This window comes from Heptranchias perlo, unplaced genomic scaffold (assembly GCF_035084215.1).
Source record: "Heptranchias perlo isolate sHepPer1 unplaced genomic scaffold, sHepPer1.hap1 HAP1_SCAFFOLD_233, whole genome shotgun sequence".
In the NCBI taxonomy this organism is placed as follows: Eukaryota; Metazoa; Chordata; class Chondrichthyes; order Hexanchiformes; family Hexanchidae; genus Heptranchias; species Heptranchias perlo.
The window spans coordinates 481,580-505,910 of record NW_027139247.1 but is presented as its reverse complement, the minus strand read 5'-3'; the positions used below and the strand labels follow the sequence as shown (position 1 = coordinate 505,910).

At 50.3% G+C, this 24,331-nt stretch overlaps 1 protein-coding gene across 1 annotated transcript; it reads left to right on the top strand.

The window, feature by feature from the left end:
* Positions 1-213: 213 nt before the first annotated feature.
* On the top strand, positions 214-24,331 carry LOC137310251 (major histocompatibility complex class I-related gene protein-like). Its single transcript, XM_067978147.1, has 5 exons — positions 214-302; positions 11,031-11,291; positions 16,793-17,068; positions 19,590-19,862; positions 23,663-24,331. Exons 1-5 carry the CDS (start codon positions 251-253, stop codon positions 23,851-23,853), a joined length of 1,053 nt encoding a protein of 350 aa, XP_067834248.1. The 5' UTR covers positions 214-250; the 3' UTR covers positions 23,854-24,331.

The following is a 24,331-nucleotide window of genomic DNA, read 5'->3' as shown; positions in this document are numbered from 1 at the left end:
TTCGGTGTTAATTCTGGGCTGGGCCTCAGTGTGAACCCCTGCTGTAAGATGCAGGCTCAGACTCCACTCCCTGGGACCCAGTGACCAGAACAAGTCCCTCCATTCTAACTGGATCTGGTTATCAGACCTGCTGCACACAAGCACCAATAAGTAGCTTCAGACTCGAGTGGTGTTGAAAAGCGCAAGAGATTAAGTTACTGTTACAGCAGCTTCTCTCCTGGTTAATCAGCGCCTCGGGTGACTTTACAACATGCTGCTTGTTACTTTACTGAACGTTTACTGTGTGCCCAACGTCTCCTCTGGTAAGCAAATCAAACAGCTTCTATCTGTGGACAGTATTTGAGGGGACACCGAGATTGAACCCATCTTCATCACAAGATGCTCTCGAGCGGCCCCTGGGTTTGGACTATCTCATTGCCTTGGGTGTGTGAGCGATTCAGGTTAAGGATGATCCCTGTTCTGGGGAGGGGTCACTGGGAGAGGTTGTGTCACTGATCTGTTTGCAAAGTGTTTGTTCGAGGCACTTTTCTTCAATTATTGTCAAGGCTCACAGACAAATAACAGCCATTTGGGGGGTGAGGTATTAGAGCTGTACCTTGGAAGCAGTGGAAGGGAAGGGGATGGAGGGAATGGGAAGGGACAGGAAAGAAAAGGAAGGGAAAGGGAAGGGAAGGAATCGGAAAGGAAGGGAAAGGGAATGGAAGGGGAGGGAAGGAAAACCCTTTCCCTCGGATGGTGTTTGAAGGAGGATTCCATTATCCCCTTTCACATAACGGGCTAGATTGTGGTTTTAGCTCCGAGACATTAGGCATCACCTGGGCTGAGTTCAGAACGGAAATCTGGCCGGGCGGGGGGGGATTTCAATAGATGGAAAATGCTCCAGGTTCTGTTCCTGCCGTGTGATCCTCCTCTCCAGATTTTGCTCTCTTTCTGCCCCGCCCAGTTGATGCTGAACACCCAGGTGGTAAAGGTGAAAATCGACCTCAATATTACTGGACCACAGACACGTGTGAACCTTTCAGAGATTGTGTTCTGATCGATGTGTTCTGCCTCCTCCCTCTCACCCCCATCCCTTGTTCAAGCCAAAACCCCATCGGCTCCTCCAACTCCACAGAATTGACTCGAAGGTTCATTTCTTCACCTTTAAAGCCCTCTCTGTCCTCCTCCCTTCCCACCTCTGCAATCTCCCCCAATCTCATGCCCCCACATGCCCCCTCCGCTCCTCCCACACCGGCCTAACCTCTCCTTCTCCACCGCCTCTGTTCCACCACTGAGAGCCGATCCTTCAGTCTCTCCTGTCCCTGCCCTCTCCAGCAATCTCCCTCAGGATTCCTGCCTTGTCCCTTCCCGGCCTCTCCACTGTTCCTGAATCAACTCCTGAGTGTGATTCTGGCTCCTCTTAAATCCTCTCTTTGGGCTCCTCCCTCCTGCTTTGTGCTCTGAGGCGTCTCCCTGTACACGAGGGCTGCTGTAGTAATGTAAGCTGCTGCACACAGTCAAAGCATCTCATCGGAACATGGGAACAGGAGGAGGCCATTCAGCCCCTCAAGCCTGTTCCGCCATTCAATTAGATCATGGCCGACCTGTTTCTTAACTCCACCCACCCGCCTTGGTGCCATATCCCATAATAACCTTGCCTAACAAAAATCGATCAATCTCAGTTGTGAAATTTTCAATTGACCCCCAGCCTCAACAGCATTTTGGGGAAAGAGAGTTCCAGATTTCCACTCCCCTTTGTGTGAAGAAATGCTTCCTGACATCACCCCTGAACGGCCTGGCTCTAATTTTAAGGTGACGCCCCCTTGTTCTGGACTCTCCCACCGGAGGAAATAGTTTCTCTCTATCTACCCTATCAAATCCTTCAATGATCTTAATTACAGCACCCGTTAATATTCTGCACTCAAGGGAATACAAGCCTGGTCTGTGCAACCTGTCCTCATAATTTAACCCTTTCAGCCCCCGGTATGAAAGTACTTCTCATAATGAATGGCGTTTCCGACATTACAACAGTGATGACACTTTCACATTACTTCACTTTCTGTGAAGCACTTTGGGACATCCTGAGGTTGTGAAAGGTGATGTATAAAAAGATCTTTTGTTCTTTCCGAACCTTCTTGTGCTGCTTCAGCAGGGTGACACTGAAATCGAAGCAGATTCGAAGCCTGCCCCCCCGTTCCCACCTTCACCTCACAGCAACACAATGGACTTTGGACTGTCCGATGTCCGATGTGTTGCTCAGGCCCACGACTGACTTTTATTTCTGAGCAAACACTGCCCGTTTATTATAGTCTCTGAGCGGGTCAAGGCCAAAGTGAACTCTGTGTGTCCGATTGTGGGGAGAATGAGCTGCTGACTCTTCATTAATCAACTGGTGCTCGAGGAAAAAATACTCACAGTGATGTTGATCTGGGTGAATTAGAATAAATTGGCATCGAAGCAAATTCACAGACAGATTTTTATGTTAATTTTCAATGCACCGTCTTCGAGTCGCGCTTAACATGAGGCTCCTCAGAACAGCAATCCATGAGGATAACAGAGCATTGAACAATGTCACCAAATCCAGTCAGTGGACGTTATGCTCAAACTGACGGGGAGGGGGAAAGGGAGGGAGAGAGCGTGGGGGAGGCAGAGGGATAGGATGTGGGAGAGCGGGAGGGAGAAGGAGAGGGGGAGGGAGATGGAGAGAGGGAGGGGGAGGAGATGGGAGTGGGAGATAGTGAGGGGTAGGGAGATGGGAGGGAAAGGGATGGGGAGGGAGAGGGGACGGGGATGGAGAAGGAGAAAGAGAGGTGGAGGATTGGGTGGAATTGTGCAGGGAGAGGGGGAAGGAGGGGATATGAGGAGGGAGGGGGGAATTGGATGAAGAGAGGGAGAGGAAGGGAAAGGAGATGGGGAGTGGAAGAGGACAAGAAGGGAGATGAGGAGGGGGAGGGAGAGGGAGATGGGAGTGAGAGGGTGGGACAGGGAGAGAGGGATGGTGGGAGGGAGAGGAGGAGGAGGGGACGGGGAGGGAGAGCGAGTCGGGAGATTATCTGGCCATTAACTCGTTGCTATTGGTGGGATCTTGCTGTGCGCAAATTGGCTGCCGTGTTTCCTACATTAAAACAGTGACTACACTTCACTAATACTTCACTGTCTGTAAAACTCTTTGGGAGGTCCTGAGGTGGTGAAATCACAATAGGAATGTGAGTCTCTCTTTTCTTTGTGGTCCCATTGCCAGTGAGAGTCGGTGCATTGGGAAGAGAATGGGAGGGGTGAAAGTGGGAGTCTGGAATAGACCATTGAAATACAGGGGGTGTAAACAGATGCGATGGTTCGGTGTTAATACTGGGCTGGGCCTCAGTGTGAACCCCTGCTGTAAGATGCAGGCTCAGACTCCACTCCCTGGGACCCAGTGACCAGAACAAGTCCCTCCATTCTAACTGGATCTGGTTATCAGACCTGCTGCACACAAGCACCAACAAGTAGCTTCAGACTCGAGTGGTGTTGAAAAGCGCAAGAGATTAAGTTACTGTTACAGCAGCTTCTCTCCTGGTTAATCCGTGTCCATGACTGACATTTATTTCTGGGCAAACACTGCCTGTTTATTGTAGTCTCTGAGCACGTCAAGGCCAAGGTGAACTCTAAGGGGTCGATTTTAACCCCATGAACGGGTGGGTTTGGGTGCAGGTGGGAAGGTAAAAATTGTAAAAATCTAAAACCCGCCTTCAAACCGACCACTTCCGGTTTTAACGGCATGGAACCATAGAAAAGATACAGCACAGAAGGGGGCTATTCGGCCCATCGTGTCCGTGCCGGCTCGAAGAACAACCAGGTGCCCATTCTAATCCCACCTTCCAGCACCCGGTCCGTAGCCCTGCAGCTTACAGCACTTTAGATGCAGGTCCAGGTACTTTTTAACAGAGTTGAGGGTCCCTGCCTCTACCACCAATTCGGGCAGCGAATTCCATACACCCACCGCCCTCTGGGTAAAAGAGTTTTTCCTCATGTCCCCTCTAATCCTTCCGCCAATCAGCTTAAAGCTATGTCCTCTAGTTCTTGAACTCTCCACTAGGGGAAACAGGTATTTCCTGTCTACTCTATCTGGGCCCCTCATAATTTTGTACACCTCAATCAAGTCTCCCCTCAGCCTCCTCTGCTCCAAGGAAAACAACCCCAGCCTATCCAATCTCTCCTCCGAGCTGCAATTTTCAAGCCCTGGCAACATTCTTGTAAATCTTCTCTGCACTCTCTCCAGAGCAATTACGTCCTTCCTGTAATGTGGTGACCAGAACTGCGCACAATACTCCAGCTGTGGCCTGACCAGCATTTTATACAGTTCCATCATTACATCCCTGATTTATTATTCTATGCCTCTGCTAATAACGGTGGGCATTCCGTATGCCTTCTTCACAACCTTATCTACCTGTACTGCCACCTTCAGGGACCTGTGCACATGCACTCCAAGGTCTCTCACTTCCTCTACCTCTCTCAATATATTCCCATTTACTGCGTATTCCCTTTTACTGTTTGCCCTCCCTAAGTGCATTACCTCACGCTTCTCCAGGTTGAACTCCATTTGCCACTTTTCCGCCCACTCCACCAACCCATTGATATCTTCTTGGAGTCTACAGCTATCCTCTTCACTATCAACTGCACGGCCAATTTTTGTCGTCTATAAATTTGCCAATCATGCCCCCTACATTCAAGTCCAAATCATTAATATATACCACAAACAGCAAGGGACCCAACACTGAGCCTTGTGACACACCACTGGAAACGGATTTCCATTCTCAAAGACATCCATCGACTTTTACCATTTGTTTCCTGTTACTGAGCCAATTTTGGATCCAATTCACCACATTTCCCTGTATCCCATGGGCTTTTACCTTTCTGACCAGTCTGCCATGTGGGACCTTGTCAAATGCCTGACTAAAATCCATGTAGACAGGATCCATTGCACTCCCCTCATCAATCCTCCTTGTCACTTCCTCAAAGAGTTTAATCAGATTTGTAAGGCATGACCTTCCCTGAACAAATCCATGCTGACTATCCCTGATTAAACCATGCCTTTCCAAGTGACAGTTTATCCTATCTCTCAGTATTGATTCTAATAGTTTGCCCACCACCGAGGTAAGACTGACCGGCCTATAATTGTTCGGCCTTTCCCTCGTACCCTTTTTAAACAACGGTACTACGTTTGCTGTCTTCCAGTCCTCCGGTACCTCCCCTGTATCTGGTGAGGATTGGAAAATTATCCTCAGAGCATCCGCTATTTCCTCCCTGGCTTCCTTCAATAGCCTAGGAAACAATCCATCCGGTTCTGGTGACTTATCAACTTTCAAGGATTCCAGTCCCTCTAGTACTTCCTCTCTCGTTATGTTTATTTTATCCAATATTTCACACCTCTCCTCTTTAACGACTACGTCCAGATCATCCCTTTCCCTTATGAATACGAAGACAAAATATTCATTTAAAACCCTACCCACATTCTCTGCTTCTACACACAAGTTACCCTTATCATCCCTGATAGGTCCCACCTTTTCCTCAGCTATCCTCTTGTTCTTAATGTACTGATAAAACATCTTTGGGTTTTCTTTAATCTTACTCGTTAATATTTCTTCATGCCTGCTCTTTGCTTTCCTTATTTCCTTTTTTACGTCATCCCTGTACTTTCTATACTCCTCCAGGCTTTCAGCAGTATTTAGTTTTCTGTGACAGTCATAAGCTTTCTTTTTCTGCTTTATCTTGCCCCGTATACTTCTAGACAACCAGGGGGCTCTAAATTTGGCAGTGCCACCCTTTTTCTTTGAGGGGACGTGTCTGCATTGTACCCGTAGAATTTCACTTTTTAGTGCCTCCCACTGGCTTGCCACTGATTTCTCCTCAAGGAGTTGTGTCCAGTCCACTTCTGCCAAATCACCTCTAAGTTCTGTAAAATTTGCCTTCCCCCAATTTAAAACATTTACTCCTGATTTAACACTGTCCTTTTCCATAATAATGCTAAAACTAACTGAATTGTGGTCACTATCCCCATTATGGTCACCCACTGTCACTTCACCCACTTGCCCATCTTCATTTCCCAGGACTAAATCTAGAATTGCATCCCCTCTTGTTGGGCTTGTCATGTACTGGCTAAAAAAGTTCTCCTGGACACCAATCAAGAATTTTGCGCCCTCTGTGCCCCTCACACTGTTTGAATCCCAGTTGATGTTAGGGTGGTTGAAGTCCCCTACTATTATTGCCCTCTTATTTTTGCACTCAGAAATTTGCCTACATATTTGTTCTTCTATCTCCCTTTCGCTATTCGGGGGTCTAGAGTACACTCCTAGTAGTGTGACTGCCCCTTTTTTATTCCTTAGCTCAACCCATACGGCCTCGATTGATGATCCATTTAGCACATCATCCCTTCTCACAACTCTAATTGATTATTTAACCAATAATGCTACCCCCCTCCTTTTATATCACCCACTCTATCCTGCTTGAACACTCTATATCCAGGGATATTGAGCTGCCAGTTATCCCCCTCTTTAAGCCAGGTTTCCATTATAGCAATGATATCATGCTGCCACGTGTCTATCTGTGCCCTTAGCTCATCTGCTTTGTTTGTAATACTCCTTGCATTGAAGTATATACCCTTTAACCCCGTCAAATTCCTGCGCTGAACACTATTTAACCTTTGCTTTTTTGCATTTCTGAGTCGCTAACTACGTCACTAACTGCTTTTCTACTTTGCGTTTCCTGGTCTGAATTTGTCCTATCTGTACCTGCCCTTTGGTTCCCATCCCCCACCATACTAGTTTAAACCCTCCCCAACACAACTCGCAAATGTCCCCACGAGGATACTGGTCCTGGTTCTGCTTGGGTGCAATCCTTTCATCTTGTACAGGTCCCGCCTTTCCCAGAATCGGTCTCAATGCCTCAGGAATTTAAACCCCTCCCTCCTACACCATCTCTCAAGCCACGCATTCATCTGGTCTATTCTCCTATTTTCTGCTCTCGCTGGCATGTGGCACTGGGAGTAATCCTGAGATTACTACTTTAGAGGTCCTGCTTTTTAATTTATTTCCTATCTCCCTATATTCTGCTTGCAGGACCTCATCCGTTTTTTTTTTACAATACTTCACACTAAATTGTGGGAGTACGACTTAGGTTCAAACTAGTAAAAGGCGACTTGGGACAGACGTCAGGATGATATCTTCCTCATGCTAAAGCCTCGATTTTAACCTAACCTGTCCAGAGGGAATGGGATGGATTTGGTTCAACTTCAATGGAGCGTAAAATCGGGCAGGGTATAAATAGGGCGAACCATGTGACCTGTTACTAAACGGGGAACAGAGAGGAGACAATAGGAGGGAGTCCACAGTTAAAGTCAGAGGTCCTGTGGTGGGATAAAGTTGATGTAGATAGGGTGGAGTCAGCTTGGAGCATCAACCAACTGATGTCCAGGTTCGGTGACAGGGTGTGGAGGGTGAGTGAGTCCAGAAGCTATTTGAAGGGTAGATTATCGGAGGACGCACTGCTGGGGGGGATTTCCGTGGGGATGAAGAGTCAGGAGGTTTGGAGAATCGATCGCAGAGCAGAAGAACAATGGTGAAGATGGAGGTCACTGTAAGATCTAGAAGCAGCGGAGGAATGGACTTCGGCCCAGGGGAGTGAATTTCTGGCCAGGAACCAGACTGTAGAAAAATAAAGCTGAAAAACCAGTAGTACAGTCATAAACTCAGCAGGTAATAGCTGGGGGATGGGCTGTGGGCTGGACAAAGTTACCTTAACTCTTAAGCAGCTGAGTCTTCCAGTGGAGTCGCGTAGTGTTGAGAAGTCAAGGAATTTAGAAGCCAAATTTGAGCAAAGATCCAGTTTTCACTGATGTAAACAAAGAGCAGGCCCGGTCGGGGAATGGGCAGTGGGCCCAGGTAAGTTTAAACTTGCAGCTTGAACTTGTGGGTAGGGGTAAAATGCACCCACTATTAGAGCCAGGGAACTTAAACAGTGGAAGAGAGGAGATTGGGGGAGAAAGGGCAAAGGATGGCAATGGATGACCAAGGATTGGATTGTCCAGCAAAGGAGCTCCCGAGGGAGCAGCCAGCCCAGGAGCCATCTTGTTAACAGTAGGAATCGTAGGAACATAACATTGTACAGCACAGAAGAAGGCCATTTGGCCCATCATGCTATGCTGGCTCTCTGAAAGCGCTACCCACTTTCTTCTGACCTTTGCCCAGACTCTTTTAAAAAGAAAAATTAAAAAAAATATTTATCCACTTTCCTTTGAGCAGCTATTGTGGGACCTGCTCCCCCCTCTGGTCGGGCAGTCTGACCAATGCTTTCCTGCTCCAGAACTTCTGGGAGCTCCGAACGGAAGCTGCCACTTCACCAAGCTCTGAACTTCTAGCCAGTAAAATGAATGGTGGGAGAATCACGGCTGAGGAATTTTCCAACGTGGGCTAGTGGTGTCCGCTTGGAGCATTGAAGCAGGAAATCCCAGCCTCCGTCTCCGAACATCCCTCTCCATTAACAAAATTCCCCCTAATCTCTCCCTTTGCTCTTGACCTTAAATTTATGCCCTCTAGTTTCCGACTTACTGACCAACGGAAAGTGTTTATTCTCTTTATTTTACCAAACCCCTGATAGTTTGGACCCCTCTATCAGATCCCCTTGACCATTAGCAATTAGGAAGGCAAATGGTATGTCGGCCTTTATTACAAGAGGATTTGAGTGCAGGAGTAAAGATGTCTTACTGCAATTATACAGGGCCTTGGTGAGACCACACCTGGAGTATTGTGTGCAGTTTTGGTCTCCTTACCTAAGAAAGGATATACTTGCCTGAGAGGAAGTGCAACAAAGGTTCACCAGACTGATTCCTGGGATGGCGGGATTGTCGTATGAGGAGGGATTGAGTAGACTAGGCCTGTATTCTCTAGAGTTTAGAAGAATGAGAGGTGATCTCATTGAAACATACAAAATTCTTACAGGGCTCGACAGGGCAGACGCAGGGAGGATGTTTCCCTTGGCTGGGGCGTCTAGGACCAGGGGTCACAGTCTCAGAATAAGGGGTAGGTCATTTAGGACTGAGATGAGGAGAAATTTCTTCACTCAGAGGGTGGTGAATCTTTGGAATTCTCTACCCCAGAGGGCTGTGGAGGCTCAGTCATTGAATACATTCAAAACAGAGATCGATAGATTTCCAGATATTAAAGGCATCAAGGGATATGGGGATAGTGCAGGAAAATGGCGTTGAGGTAGGAGATCAGCCATGATCTTGTTGAATGGTGGAGCAGGCTCGAGGGGCCGGATGGCCTACTCCTGTTCCTGTTTCTTATGTTCTTATCTCTGTACCAGTGAAAAGAATCCCAGTCTGTTCTCATAACTCAAGCCTCTCATCGGAACCTAGGTATAGCAGGAGGCCATTCAGCCCCTCGAGCCTGTTCTGCCATTCAATTACATCATGGCTTGATGCATATCTTAACTCCATCTACCAGCCTTGATTCCGTATCCCTTAATACCCTTACCTGACAGAAATCCATCAACCTCAGTTTTGAAATTTTCAATTGACCCCCAGCCTCAACAGCTTTTTGGGGGAGAGAGTTCCAGATTTCCACTCCCCTTTGTGTGTGGAAGAGTTTCCTGACATCACCCCTGAACGGCCGAGCTCTAATTTTAAGGTTACGTCCCCTTGTTCTGGACTCCCCCCACCAGAGGAAATAGTTTCTCTCTATCTCCCCTATCAAATCCTTTAATCATCTCAAACACCTCAATTGGATCACCCCTTAATCTTCTACACTCAAGGGAATACAAGCCTCGTCTATGCAACCTGTCCTCATAATTTAACCCTCTAAGCCCCAGTATCATTCTGCTAAATCTCCAAGGCCAATCTATCCCTCCTGAGGTGCGGTTCCCAGAACTGAACACAGTATCTCCAGATGTGGTCTGACCAGAGCTCTGAACAGCTGGAACATAACTTCCTCCCCTTTGTATTCCAGCCCCCGAGATAAAGGCCAATGTTCCATTAGCCATTCCATTTTTGTAGCTGTCCACCAGATTCCCTGGGATCGCCCGAGCAAATCTCTTCCCGACCTTCTCCGTGAGCTTGACATCCTCTTCAACACATGGTATCCAAAATCGGACGCAACGTCCTCACTGTGGCCTAATATGGGAAAATGTGAAGTCATCCACTTTGGAAGGAAAAATAAAAAAGCAAAATATTATTTGAATGGAGAAATACTACAAAATGCTGCGGTACAGAGGGATCTGGGTGTCCTCCTACATGAAACACAAAAAGTCAACATACAGGTGCAGCAGGTAATCCGGAAGGCAAACGGAGTATTGGCCTTTATTTCCAGGGGGATGGAGTATAAAAGCAGGGAAGTCATGCTACAACTGTACAGGGTGCTGGTGAGACCACACCTGGAGCACTGCATATAGTTCTGGTGACCTTATTTAAGGAAGGACATACTTGCATTGGAGGCAGTTCAGAGAAGGTTCACGAGGTTGATTCCGGGTATGGAAGGGTTGTCTTATGAGGAAAGATTGAACAGGTTGGGTCTATACTCATTGGAGTTTTGAAGAATGAGAGGAGATCTTATGAAAAATACAAGATTCTGAGGGGACTCGATAGGGTAGATGCTGAGAGGACGTTACCCCTCATGGGGGAATCTAAAACTAGGGGGCATAGTCTCAGAAAAAGGGGTCGCCCGTTTAAGACGGAAATGAGGAGGAATTTCTTCTCTCAGAGGGTTGTGAATCTTTGGAATTCTTTATCCCAAAAAGCTGTGGAGTCATTGAACACATTCAAGGCTGAGTTTGACAAATTTTTGATCAGCAAGGGAGTCAAACGATATGGGGAAAAGGCGGGAAAGTGGAGTTGAGGTAAAAATCAGATCAGCCATGATCTCATTGAATGGCGGAGCAGGCTCGAGGGGCTGAATGGCCTATTCCTGCTGCTATCTCTTATGGTCTTATGGTCTAACCAGGCTCAGCATTAGCCGTTTCCACTTTGAGTTACTTATGATTAACGTCATTTTTGAGACTGGTTTCTGTCTGTGATCCTGCAGATTTCCACATCCTCGCATTTTACTACATACTGAGCCGTGGCGGGGCCGAGATGCCCGAGTACAGCTTGGTCGCGATGCTCGATGACTATGAGATAGTGTATTTCGACAGCACCCTGCAGCGGACTGTGCCCAGACAGCAGTGGATGGCCGACTCCTTCGACAACCATCACTGGGACGCCATCGCCATCACAATGGCGGGGTTCCATGGTCTGGTCAGAGGAAACGCCGAGATATTTTACCGACAGCAACACGGTGCCTCGAGTGAGTATCCTCACAGAGCCGGTGCAGCTATCGACTGACAGGAGGAAAGGATTTGTATCCATATAGAGCCTTATCCTGTCTCGGAGAAATGTCCCGAACCACTTTACACCCATTAAATGACTTGGGATGACCTGGTCATTGGCACTATCTGGGAGTAACATGGCAGACATTTTCAGCACAGCAAATGGCAATGAGATGATTGATTTGTTCATCTGTTTTTATTGGTGTGGATTGAGGGAGAAATGGGAGCAATTGGTTCTTTTTATGTTCATTTGAACAGGAAGACGGGGCCTCGATTTAACGTCTCATCTGAAGGACGGCATCTCCGACAGTGCAGCACTCCCACAGTACTGTCCCTCCGACAATGCAGCACTCCCTCAGTACTGCCCCTCCGAGAGTGCATCACTCCCTCAGTACTGCCTCTCCGACAGTGCAGCACTCCCTCAGTACTGCCTCTCCGACAGTGCAGCACTCCCACAGTACTGCCCCTCCGAGAGTGCATCACTCCCTCAGTACTGACCCTCCGAGAGTGCATCACTCCCTCAGTACTGCCTCTCCGACAGTGCAGCACTCCCTCAGTACTGCCTCTCCGACAGTGCAGCACTCCCTCAGTACTGCCCCTCCGACAGTGCATCACTCCCTCAGTACTGCCTCTCCGACAATGCATCACTCCCTCAGTACTGCCCCTCCGACAATGCATCACTCCCTCAGTACTGCCCCTCCGACAATGCATCACTCCCTCAGTACTGCCCCTCCGACAATGCATCACTCCCTCAGTACTGCCCCTCCGACAATGCATCACTCCCTCAGTACTGCCCCTCCGACAATGCATCACTCCCTCAGCACTGCCCCTCCGACAGTGCATCACTCCCTCAGTACTGACCCTCCGACAATGCATCACTCCCTCAGTACTGCCCCTCCGACAATGCATCACTCCCTCAGTACTGCCCCTCCAACAATGCATCACTCCCTCAGTACTGCCCCTCCGACAATGCATCACTCCCTCAGTACTGCCCCTCCGACAATGCATCACTCCCTCAGTACTGCCCCTCCAACAATGCATCACTCCCTCAGTACTGCCCCTCCGACAATGCATCACTCCCTCAGTACTGACCCTCCGACAATGCATCACTCCCTCAGTACTGCCCCTCCGACAATGCATCACTCCCTCAGTACTGCCCCTCCGACAATGCATCACTCCCTCAGTACTGCCCCTCCGACAATGCATCACTCCCTCAGCACTGCCCCTCCGACAGTGCATCACTCCCTCAGTACTGACCCTCCGACAATGCATCACTCCCTCAGTACTGCCTCTCCGACAATGCATCACTCCCTCAGTACTGCCCCTCCAACAAAGCATCACTCCCTCAGTACTGCCCCTCCGACAGTCCATCACTCCCTCAGTACTGCCCCTCTGACAATGCATCACTCCCTCAGTACTGCCCCTCCGACAGTGCATCACTCCCTCAGTACTGCCCCTCCGACAGTGCAGCACTCCCTCAATACTGCCTCTCCGACAGTGCAGCACTCCCTCAGTACTGCCTCTCCGACAGTGCAGCGCTCCCTCAGTACTGACCCTCCGAGAGTGCATCACTCCCTCAGTACTGCCTCTCCGACAGTGCAGCACTCCCTCAGTACTGCCTCTCCGACAGTGCAGCACTCCCTCACTACTGCCCCTCCGACAGTGCATCACTCCCTCAGTACTGCCTCTCCGACAATGCATCACTCCCTCAGTACTGCCCCTCCGACAATGCATCACTCCCTCAGTACTGCCCCTCCGACAATGCATCACTCCCTCAGTACTGCCCCTCCGACAATGCATCACTCCCTCAGTACTGCCCCTCCGACAATGCATCACTCCCTCAGTACTGCCCCTCCGACAATGCATCACTCCCTCAGCACTGCCCCTCCGACAGTGCATCACTCCCTCAGTACTGACCCTCCGACAATGCATCACTCCCTCAGTACTGCCCCTCCGACAATGCATCACTCCCTCAGTACTGCCTCTCCGACAATGCATCACTCCCTCAGTACTGCCCCTCCAACAAAGCATCACTCCCTCAGTACTGCCCCTCCGACAGTCCATCACTCCCTCAGTACTGCCCCTCCGACAATGCATCACTCCCTCAGTACTGCCCCTCCGACAGTGCATCACTCCCTCAGTACTGCCCCTCCGACAGTGCAGCACTCCCTCAGTACTGCCCCTCCGACAGTGCAGCACTCCCTCAGTACTGCCCCTCCGACAGTGCAGCTCTCCCTCAGTACTGCCCCTCCGACAGTGCAGCGCTCCCTCAGTACTGCCTCTCCGACAGTGCAGCGCTCCCTCAGTCCTGCACTGGAGTTTCAGCCCGGATAATGAGCTCAAATCTCTGGAGTGGGGCCTGAAACCACGACCTTCTTACTCTCACCTCTAGTTCAGAAGGTTGTGGGTTCAAGACCCACTCCAGAGACTGGAGCACAAAATCTCGGCTGGCACTCCCAGTGCAGCACTGAGGGAGGGGCAGCACTGAGGGAGGGGGCAGCACTGAGGGAGGGGCAGCACTGTGGGAGGGGCAGCACTGAGGGAGGGGCAGCACTGAGGGAGGGGCAGCACTGTGGGAGGGGCAGCACTGTGGGAGGGGCAGCACTGAGGGAGGGGCAGCACTGTGGGAGGGGCAGCACTGAGGGAGGGGCAGCACTGTGGGAGGGGCAGCACTGTGGGAGGGGCAGCACTGAGGGAGGGGCAGCACTGAGGGAGTGGCAGCACTGAGGGAGGGGCAGCACTGAGGGAGGGGCAGCACTGAGGGAGTGGCAGCACTGAGGGAGGGGCAGCACTGTGGGAGGGGCAGCACTGAGGGAGGGGCAGCACTGAGGGAGTGGCAGCACTGTGGGAGGGGCAGCACTGAGGGAGGGCAGCACTGAGGGAGGGGCAGCACTGTGGGAGGGGATTACTGAGGGAGGGGCAGCACTGAGGGAGGGGCAGCACTGAGGGAGGGGCAGCACTGAGGGAGGGGCAGCACTGTGGGAGGGGCAGCACTGTGGGAGGGGCAGCACTGAGGGAGGGGCAGCACTGAGGGAGGGGCAGCACTGAGGGAGGGGCAGCACTGAGGGATTTGATGTGAGCACCTTGAACGTTGGAATGAAATCATCGCTGCCACTTGTTTCTCCTCTTCTAAAGCTGCGTTGCCAGGGTTACTAACAAACAGATGAAATCAGGACAGGCGGGTCCATCAAGCCTGTCCTGTCTTGGCACGGTGAAACAACACACACACACACACCATCAGCACCCTCTCCCTCCCACAGTCACACAATCTCCTGGGAGAGGCCAAAGAAAGAGGATGAAACTGAGGCCAAGTTAGGAAAGCAAACACTCTGGGAGATTCCTCTGCGACCCCCCCACCCAGGGAATCGAGGAAGGTGCAGGAGACCACAGTGTCTGATATCACTGGTCCCCATTAACCCCACACACCTCCTATAACTCGAGATACTTTCTATTGGTCGCCAGTCCCCTTTCCAACACTTGCAGTCCACCCACACACACTGTGCATGCAGGCAACTTGTTCATCGAATCACAGAAAGGTAACAGCACGGAAGGAGGCCATTCGGCCCATTGAGTCCGTGCTGGTTCTATGCAAGAGCAATCCAGCTAGTCCCTCTCCCCTGCCCTATCCCCGTAGCCCTGCAAATTTTTTCCTTTCATTACTTATCCAGTTCCCTTTTGAAGTCCACGATTGAATCTGCCTCCACCACCCCCTCGGGCCGTGCATTCCAGATCCTAACCACTCGCTGTGTAAAAAAGTTTTTCCTCAAGTCACCTTTGGTTCTTTTGCCAATCACCTTAAATCTATGACCTCTGGTTTTTAACCCTTCCATCAATGGGAATAGTTTCTTCATGATTTTAAACACCTCTATCAAATCTCCTCGCAACCGTCTCTGTTCCAAGGAGAACAACCCCAGCTTCTCCAGTCTATCCACACAACTAAAGTCCCTCATCCCTGGAATCATTCTGGTAAATCAATTCTGCACCCTCTCTAAGGCCTTCACATCCTTCCTAAAGTGCGGTGCCCAGAACTGGACACCATACTCCAGTTGTGGCCGAACCAGTGTTTTATAAAGGTTCATCATGACTTCCACACTTTTGTACTCTATGCCTCTTTTTAAAAAGCCCAGGATCCAGGATGCTTTTTTAACCGCTTTCTCAACCTGCCCTGCTACCTTGAATGATTTGTGCACATATACCCCCAGATCTCTCTGTTCCTGTACCCTTTTAGAATTGTGCCCTCCAGTACCTCTTCTATATCAATTTTTAGCCCATCCAGTATCTTAACCATATCTTCCTTTACTGAGACTCTGGCAGCATCTTCTTCCTTGGTAAAAACAGATGCAAAGTACTCATTTAGTACCTTGGCCATCTCCTCTGCCTCCATGAGTAGATCTCCTTTATGGTCCCTAATCGGCCCCACCCCTCCTCTTACTACCTGTTTACTGTTTAGATGCCTATAGAAGACTTTTGGATTCCCTTTTATGTTGGCCGCCAGTCTATTCTCAGACTCTCTCTTTGCCCCTCTTATTTCCTTTTTCACTTCCCCTCTGAACTTTCTATATTCTGCCTGGTTCTCACTTGTATTATCAACCTGATATCTGTCATACGCCCCTTTTTCCTGTTTCATCTTACTCTCTATCTCTTTTGTCATCCAGGGAGCTCTGGCTTTAGTTGCCCGACCTTTCCCCCTCGTGGAGACTGTACCCGAACCATCTCCTCCTTAAAGGCCGCCCGCTGTTCAATTACAGTTTTGCCTGACAATCTTTGATTCCAATTTACCCGGGACCAGATCTGTTCTCATCCCACTGAAATTCCAGAGATCGATGACTCTCTGTGACAATCTAACCTATTGCTAAGGTTAAAGTTCAAGACAGCAGGACATAAATGGAACCTCAACGTAACACAGCTGCTCAGGAGCATCGAAAGAGGAAGAGGCCATTCAGCCCCTCGAGCCTGCTCCACCATTCATTTATATCATGGCTATTCTGCACCGTAACTCCATTTTCCAGCCTTTGCTTCCAATCCATCGATACCCTTACCGAACAAAAATTTAACAATCTCAGTCTTGAAAGCTCCAATGGGCCCCCAGCATCCCACAGCCTTTTGGGGGAGACAGTTCCTGATTCCCACTCCCCTTTGTGTGATAAAGTGCTTCCTGATTTCACTCCTAAATGGCCTGGCTCTAAATCTAAGATCTTGATTCCCCCACCTGAGGAAATAGTCCCTCTGGAATTCCCTCCCTAAACCTCTCCGCCTCTCTCTCCTCCTTTAAGATGCTCCTTCAAACCTACCTCTTTGTCCAAGCTTTTGCTCACCTGTCCTAATATCTCCTTATGTGGCTCGGTGTCAAATTTTGTTTGTCAAGTGCCTTGTGATGTTTTACTCCGTGAAAGGCGCTATATAAATGCAAGTTGTTGTTGTTGTATGTACCCGATCGAACCCTTTTCACATTTTCAATTGACTTGAGTTGTTTCTCCAGGTGTTTTCTTTGTCCAGGGAATGTGTGGCTGCGAACTGAACAGCGACAACTCCACGGAGGGGTTTATAAAGTTTGGATATGACGGGGAGGACGCGTATGTTTTTGACAAGGACAGATTGAGTTGGATTGCGGTGAATCCAGAGTTCCAGACTTTAGCAGACCGGTGGAATGCGAACACCTTCATGAACAAATACTTCAAGACCCTGTTGGAAAAGGACTGTGTGAAGTGGCTGCTGATATACCTTCGGGCTGGGCGAGAAGCACTACAGAGGAAAGGTACCTCGAGCGAGCGGGAACTGGAGGTGCCGTACAGGCAAAATTTATATTCCCAGTCTGTCCTGAGCCAGCTGTTCCCGGACAGGGTAGCAGTGAGGGGTGCTGCACCTGGCCTCAGTACCCCTTGGGGTGGGGGGTGGGGATGGGGGAGATAATCGGGCAGGTGACCTAAATCCGATGACCTACTCAGTCTCCCCGGCTGGAAAGCCCGTGCGTGTTGACATCGGGTGAGCACGGGGTTCAACTAAATTGTAATACCCCCATGGTTGAATAGCGTCCTGGTCCTCACTGTGAAGGCTCACTCGTGAACACTGGGTGCTTGTGTGCGTTACCGGAACGTGACCCGTTACATGGAATTTACAACACAGAAACAGGCCATTCGGCCCAACAGGTCTATGCCAGTGTTATTGCTGCACCCTCCCTACTTCATCTCCCCCGATCAGCATATCCTTCTATTCCTTTCTCCCTCATGTGTTTATCCAGCTTCCCCTTAAAGGCATCTGTGCTATTCGCCTCAACTACTCCTTGTGAGAGCGAGCTCCACATTCAAACCACTCTCTGAGTTTCTCCTGAATTCCCCATTGGATTTATTAGTGACTCTCTTATATTTATGGCCCCTCGTTCAGGCCTCTGCCACAAGTGGAAACATCGGGGGAAAAATTTGGATGTGGCCGTTTTTGGGCGGGGGCAGCGTGATGTGCTTTACCCCGTGTCCAATGGTCCCGGCGCAGGCAGGATGCAAGTTTCGACCCACCCGAGGACCGACCTGCGATCAGCGTTCCATCCCAGGCCTTGCACCTGGAATCAATGCAATTCACACTTTCCACCACCAGAGGGAGTCCAATCTCTTAAAGGGAGGATGTTTGTTGGAAATCTCTTAAAGGTAGCTGGTACCTGTTATTTGCTGAAAATAACAGTCTGCACGGAGTCTGAACAGAGATCAGACATAGCACATGTAAAACACGATGCAGGTCCCATCCCTATGTTTACACACTGATGAGTTATGTTAAAACATTGAATAAAGGTTGCGCACTACTAAATCCCACATCCTCCAATCTGCACACCAGACCTCACCAATCTGCCGATCTGAGTTGGTACCAGGCCTGTGAGAGTACGTGCACCAAGGTTCTCTGCTGATGCACTAGAGGCCTTGGTGCAAGAGGTGGACAGAAGGAGGGACATCCTATATCCACAGTGGGGGGAAGGGAGGGGGGGGCAGAGACCCTCCAGACATATACTCAAAAGCCAGTGGGAGGCAACGGGGGACGAAGTCAATGCCAGGCTCACAGCATCATGAACATGGATGCAGTGCAGGAAGAAGTTCAATGCTTTGACATGAGTGGTCAAGGTGAGTGAGGTCAACTGTCAAGTGGTGTCTCCAAACAACTGCCCCACACACTACACCCCCATCACCCACATACCAACAAACTCTTTCCATCAGTACTCAACTCTTCCCATCAGATGCTTCCTCTCACCCTCACACATTACCACTGTTTCAAGCCACCCACCCACAACTCACAGGCCACACACACTGGCAGCTATTCAACCATGACAGGCACATCACCCAGACACAGGAGAAGGTGGCGCATATCAAGAGGCAGCACGTGGCAGTGACATTCAGCCCCTCGAGCCTGTTCCACCATTCAATGAGATCATGATGGACCTGTGACCTAACTCCATATACCCACCTTCGCCCCATATCCCTTAATACCCTTGGTTCACAGAAATCTATCAATCTCAGATTTAACATTCACAAGTGAGCTCGCATCAACTGCCGTCTGTAGAAGAGTGTTCCAAACATCTCCCACCCTTTGTGTGAAGAAGCATTTCCTAACTTCACACCTGCACATCCTGGATCTAAATGTTAGGCTATTTCCCCGCGTCCTGGTATTCAAGTCTAGGAGACCTCCAAAAACAGCCAGAAATGTCTCGGCAGCCAGAAGCAGTAATCCAGCCACTAACCTGTAAATCCTGCGTCGTCCCTTTAAATAGCGCAGGTGGGGGGTCCTCCAGGCACTCTAAGACACGTTCAGATGGTCAGGGTTAAGACTGTGTGTTGAGTTGAGCGTTAAGTCCCGAAATGATGTCTATCACTTTAAATCAGCGTTGCACACTGATTGAAGCCATTTTCTCCCTACTTTACATGATTCCAGTGTTCGTTATCTGCGCCTGCACTAACTCCAAAACCAAGATGGCGTCTGGCGTACGTCACGCTGGAAATGTGCGTGCGCATCCGAGATGCGATCTTGGATGTCGGAGAGGCCGTCTCGCGCTGAAACAACGGGCGCTACACGGCCCTATTTAGCGCCCATCTTCCCTACGTCTATCCTATCAAACCCTTTCATAATCTTAACGACCTCTATCAGGTGACCCCTCAGCTGAACTCCGGTGAACTCCAGCTGTCTCTCAGCATCAGTCATCTGCCTTCAGGCCGAGAAAATTGATGGTGGTGGGCGGGGAAGAAATGAAGGCAAAAGAAGAGAACTTGTCACCGATTGTACTCTTTGTTTAAATCTCTCAGTCGCCCCTGAGGTGTTTATTGGGAAGAGGAGTGACGGGGACAGAGTGCTAAGGGTCTCCTGCCTTGTGTCGGGGTTCTACCCCTGGGCCATCGAGGTGACTTGGTTGGGGAATGGCGAGGAGGTCGCTGACATTGAATCCAGTGACGTGCTGCCCAACCAGGATATGACCTATCGGGTACTGAAAACGATCGAGCTGAGTGGAGACGACAGGAAGAGCTACTCCTGTCATATCGAGCACGCCAGCCTCCTGCGGGGGATCAACGTACCCTGGGGTGAGTGGCAAATCGGGGGGGGGTCCTCAGGGTCTTTCCCTGTGTCTCGGGGGGGCCGCGAGGTACTTCCTGGAACTCTGGGTCCTTCCCCGATTCTCGGGAGGGCCGCAGGGCTTTTCCCCGTGTCTTGGGGGCCCACAGGGTCCTTCCCCATGCCTCTGGGTCATTCCCCGTGCCTCTGGGTCATTCCCTGTGCCTCTGGGTCATTCCCCGTGCCTCTGGGTCATTCCCTGTGCCTCTGGGTCATTCCCCGTGCCTCTGGGTCATTCCCTGTGCCTCTGGGTCATTCCCCGTGCCTCTGGGTCATTCCCTGTGCCTCTGGGTCATTCCCTGTGCCTCTGGGTCATTCCCCGTGCCTCTGGGTCATTCCCCGTGCCTCTGGGTCATTCCCTGTGCCTCTGGATCATTCCCCGTTCCTCTGCATCCTTCCCTGTGCCTCTGGGTCATTCCCTGTGCCTCTGGGTCATTCCCTGTGCCTCTGGGTCCTTCCCTGTGCCTCTGGGTCCTTCCCCGTGACTGTGGGTCCTTCCCCGTGCCTCTGGATCATTCCCTGTGCCTCTGGATCATTCCCTGTGCCTCTGGGTCCTTCCCCGTGCCTCTGGATCATTCCTCGTGCCTCTGCATCCTTCCCTGTGCCTCTGGGTCATTCCCTGTGCCTCTGGGTCATTCCCCGTGCCTCTGGGTCATTCCCCGTGCCTCTGGGTCCTTCCCTGTGCCTCTGGGTCATTCCCTGTGCCTCTGGATCATTCCCCGTTCCTCTGCATCCTTCCTCGTGTCTCTGCATCCTTCCCTGTGCCTCTGGGTCATTCCCTGTGCCTCTGGGTCATTCCCCGTGCCTCTGGATCATTCCTCGTACCTCTGCATCCTTCCCTGTGCCTCTGGGTCCTTCCCTGTGTCTCAGGGTCATTCCCTGTGCCTCTGCATCCTTCCCCGTGCCTCTGGGTCATTGCCGTGCCTCAGGGTCCTTCCTTGTGTCTCTGCGTCCTTCCCCACTTCTCTGGATCCTCCCCTGTGACTCGAGGTCATTCCCTGTGACTCGAGGTCATTCCCTGTGCCTCAAGGTCATTCCCTGTGCCTCAAGGTCATTCCCTGTGCCGCAGGGTCCTTCCCCGTGTCTCTGCATCCTTCGGGGGAGCGCTGCACTGTCAAAGGGGCAGTACTGAGGGAGTGCGGTACTGTCGGAGGGTCAGTACTGAGGGAGAGCTGCACTGTCGGAGGGTCAGTACTGAGGGAGTGCTGCACTGTGGGAGGGGCAGTACTGAGGGAGAGCTGCATTGTCTGAGGGTCAGTACTGAGGGAGTGCTGCACTGTCGGAGGGTCAGTACTGAGGGAGTGCTGCACTGTGGGAGGTGCCATCTTTCAGATGAGATGTTAAGTCAAGGCCCCAACTGCCATCTCAGGTGGAGGTGAAACATCCCATGACATTATTTCGAGGATGAGCAGGAGAGTTATCCCCAGTGTCCTGGCCAATATTTATCCCTCAATAAACATGAATATAAAAAAAGTGATCTGATCATTATCACATTGCTGGTCGTGGGATCTTGCTGTGCACAAATTGGCTGCCGGGTTTTCCACATCACAACAGTGACGACACTTCAAAATAGTTTAATTGGCTGCAAAGTGCTTTGAGACATCCTGAGCTCATGAAAGGTGTTATATAAATACACCTCTTCCTTTTCTCTTTCAATAGCACATGCCCACCTTTCACGGTGTTACACTGAGCAAAATCCCCTTCAATTTACCCAATAGCACAATTGGTAAATGACCTGCCCAATGTAGAACAAAGACGAACAGACCAGAGGGTCCCAGATTTAACCCCTGGCCTCTGCTGAGTGGGAGGATTTCAATTGGAGAGACTGCCCTTTCCCCATAGCCCTGACTCAATTCCAAACTAATCCCACTGCCCCACTCTCTCCCCATAGCCCTGTATCAATCCCAAACTAATCCCACTGCCCCACTCTCTCCCCATAGCCGTGTATCAATCCCAAACTAATCCCACTGCCCCACTCTCTCCCCATAGCCGTGTATCAATCCCAAACTAATCCCAATGCCCCACTCTCTCCCCATCGCCCTGTATCAATCCCAAACTAATCCCACTGCCCCACTCTCTCCACATAGCCCTGTATCAATCCCAAACTAATCCCACTGCCTCACTCTCTCCACATAGCCCTGTATCAATCCCAAACTGATCCCACTGCCTCACTCTCTCCACATAGCCCTGCATCAATCCCAAACTAATCCCACTGCCCCACTCTCTCCCCATAGCCCTGTATCAATCCCAAACTAATCCCACTGCCCCACTCTCTCCCCATAGCCCTGTATCAATCCCAAACTAATCCCACTGCCCCACTCTCTCCCCATAGCCGTGTATCAATCCCAAACTAATCCCACTGCCCCACTCTCTCCCCATCGCCCTGTATCAATCCCAAACTAATCCCACTGCCCCACTCTCTCCCCATAGCCCTGTATCAATCCCAAACTAATCCCACTGTCCCCACTCTCTCCACATAGCCCTGTATCAATCCCAAACTAATCCCACTGTCCCCACTCTCTCCCCATAGCCCTGTATCAATCCCAAACTAATCCCACTGCCTCACTCTCTCCCCATAGCCCTGTATCAATCCCAAACTAATCCCACTGCCCCACTCTCTCCCCATAGCCCTGTATCAATCCCAAACTAATCCCACTGTCCCCACTCTCTCCCCATAGCCCTGTATCAATCCCAAACTAATCCCACTGTCCCCACTCTCTCCCCATAGCCCTGTATCAATCCCAAACTAATCCCACTGCCTCACTCTCTCCCCATAGCCCTGTATCAATCCCAAACTAATCCCACTGCCCCACTCTCTCCACAGCCCTGTATCAATCCCAAACTAATCCCACTGCCTCACTCTCTCCCCATAGCCCTGTATCAATCCCAAACTAATCCCACTGCCCCACACTCTCCCCATAGCTCTGTATCAATCCAAAACTAATCCCACTGTCCCACTCTCTCCCCATAGCCCTGTATCAATCCCAAACTAATCCCACTGTCCCACTCTCTCCCCATAGCCCCGTATCAATCCCAAACTAATCCACTGTCCCGCTCTCTCCCCATAGCCCTGTATCAATCCCAAACTAATCCCACTGTCCCACTCTCTCCCCATTGCCCTGTCTCAATCCCAAACTAATCCCACTGCCCCACTCTCTCCCCATAGCCCTGTATCAATCCCAAACTAATCCCACTGCCCCACTCTCTCCCCATAGCCCTGTATCAATCCCAAACTAATCCCACTGCCCCACTCTCTCCCCATAGCTCTGTATCAATCCCAAACTAACCTCACTGCTCTGTATCTCCCTGAGCTTCGAATGTTTAGCCACCCTTCCCTTAAAACATACAATGGTCTCTGTCTCAACCACTCCCTGTGGCCAAACATTGCAATCTGCAACCATCATCTGTGTAAAGAAATGGCCAATAGTTTCCCCTCCTTGGCATTGCACTGTTATTTTACAGCGTGTAATTCTGCAGCCTCTATCCCTGATATCAGATGGTTTGTGTGTTGATTTAATCTGCAGAGTACAGGAATTGCACTTTAAACTCTGTAACTAGTCAGGAACTGCCCTGTTTCTGAGATTAATGAATGGTAACTAGTTGTATTCTGCTTATTATTTGTAATGGAGCCAGTTAGGCATGTTTCAATCCATTTTAAATTGTTCATTACCCTATCAGACATGTACTGTACCAGTGTGCAGCTTAATGAAGCACCTAATGAAATCATTAGGAAATAATTATTGATCAACATCATTTTAAAATTCAATAGAGAGGGCGACAGAAGGAGGCACGAATGTCGGGATTGGGACTGGAGCAGCAGCCGTCTCACTCACTCTTCTTGGCATCATCGTCGGAATTGGTTTCTGGAGCAAGAGGCAAAACAGGAGAGACCAGCAGAGCTCATCAGAGACCAGCAAAACCCATCAGAGACCAGTACAAACTGGCAGAGTCCTGCCGTGATGAGCAGAGACCGGCAGAGTCCTGCAGTGACCGGCAGAGATCAGTAGAGACCGGCAGAGTCCTGCAGTGACCGGCAGAGATCAGTAGAGACCGGCAGAGTCCTGCAGTGACCGGCAGAGTCCTGCAGTGACCGGCAGAGACCAGTAAGACCGGCAGAGTTCTGCAGTGACCAGCAGAGAACATCAGAGACCAGAAGGGACTGGCAGAGACCAGCAGAAAGCGACAGAGTCCAGCAGAGACAGACAATGTCAGAGACGAGCAGAGAACAGCAGGTTCCTCACCTGCTGACCAACAAGATCCATTTTCAGTAGTTAATTCCACGAACGATATATTTTCTTCCATTCTCCTCCCATATTCTCCTGAAGTTGCAAACTCTTAACTGGTGTACGTGCCAGGACCACCCAGAATATCACCCATGCTCCATCTTCAGATGTTTGATGGGACAGTGTAGAGGGAGCTTTACTCTGTATCTAACCCA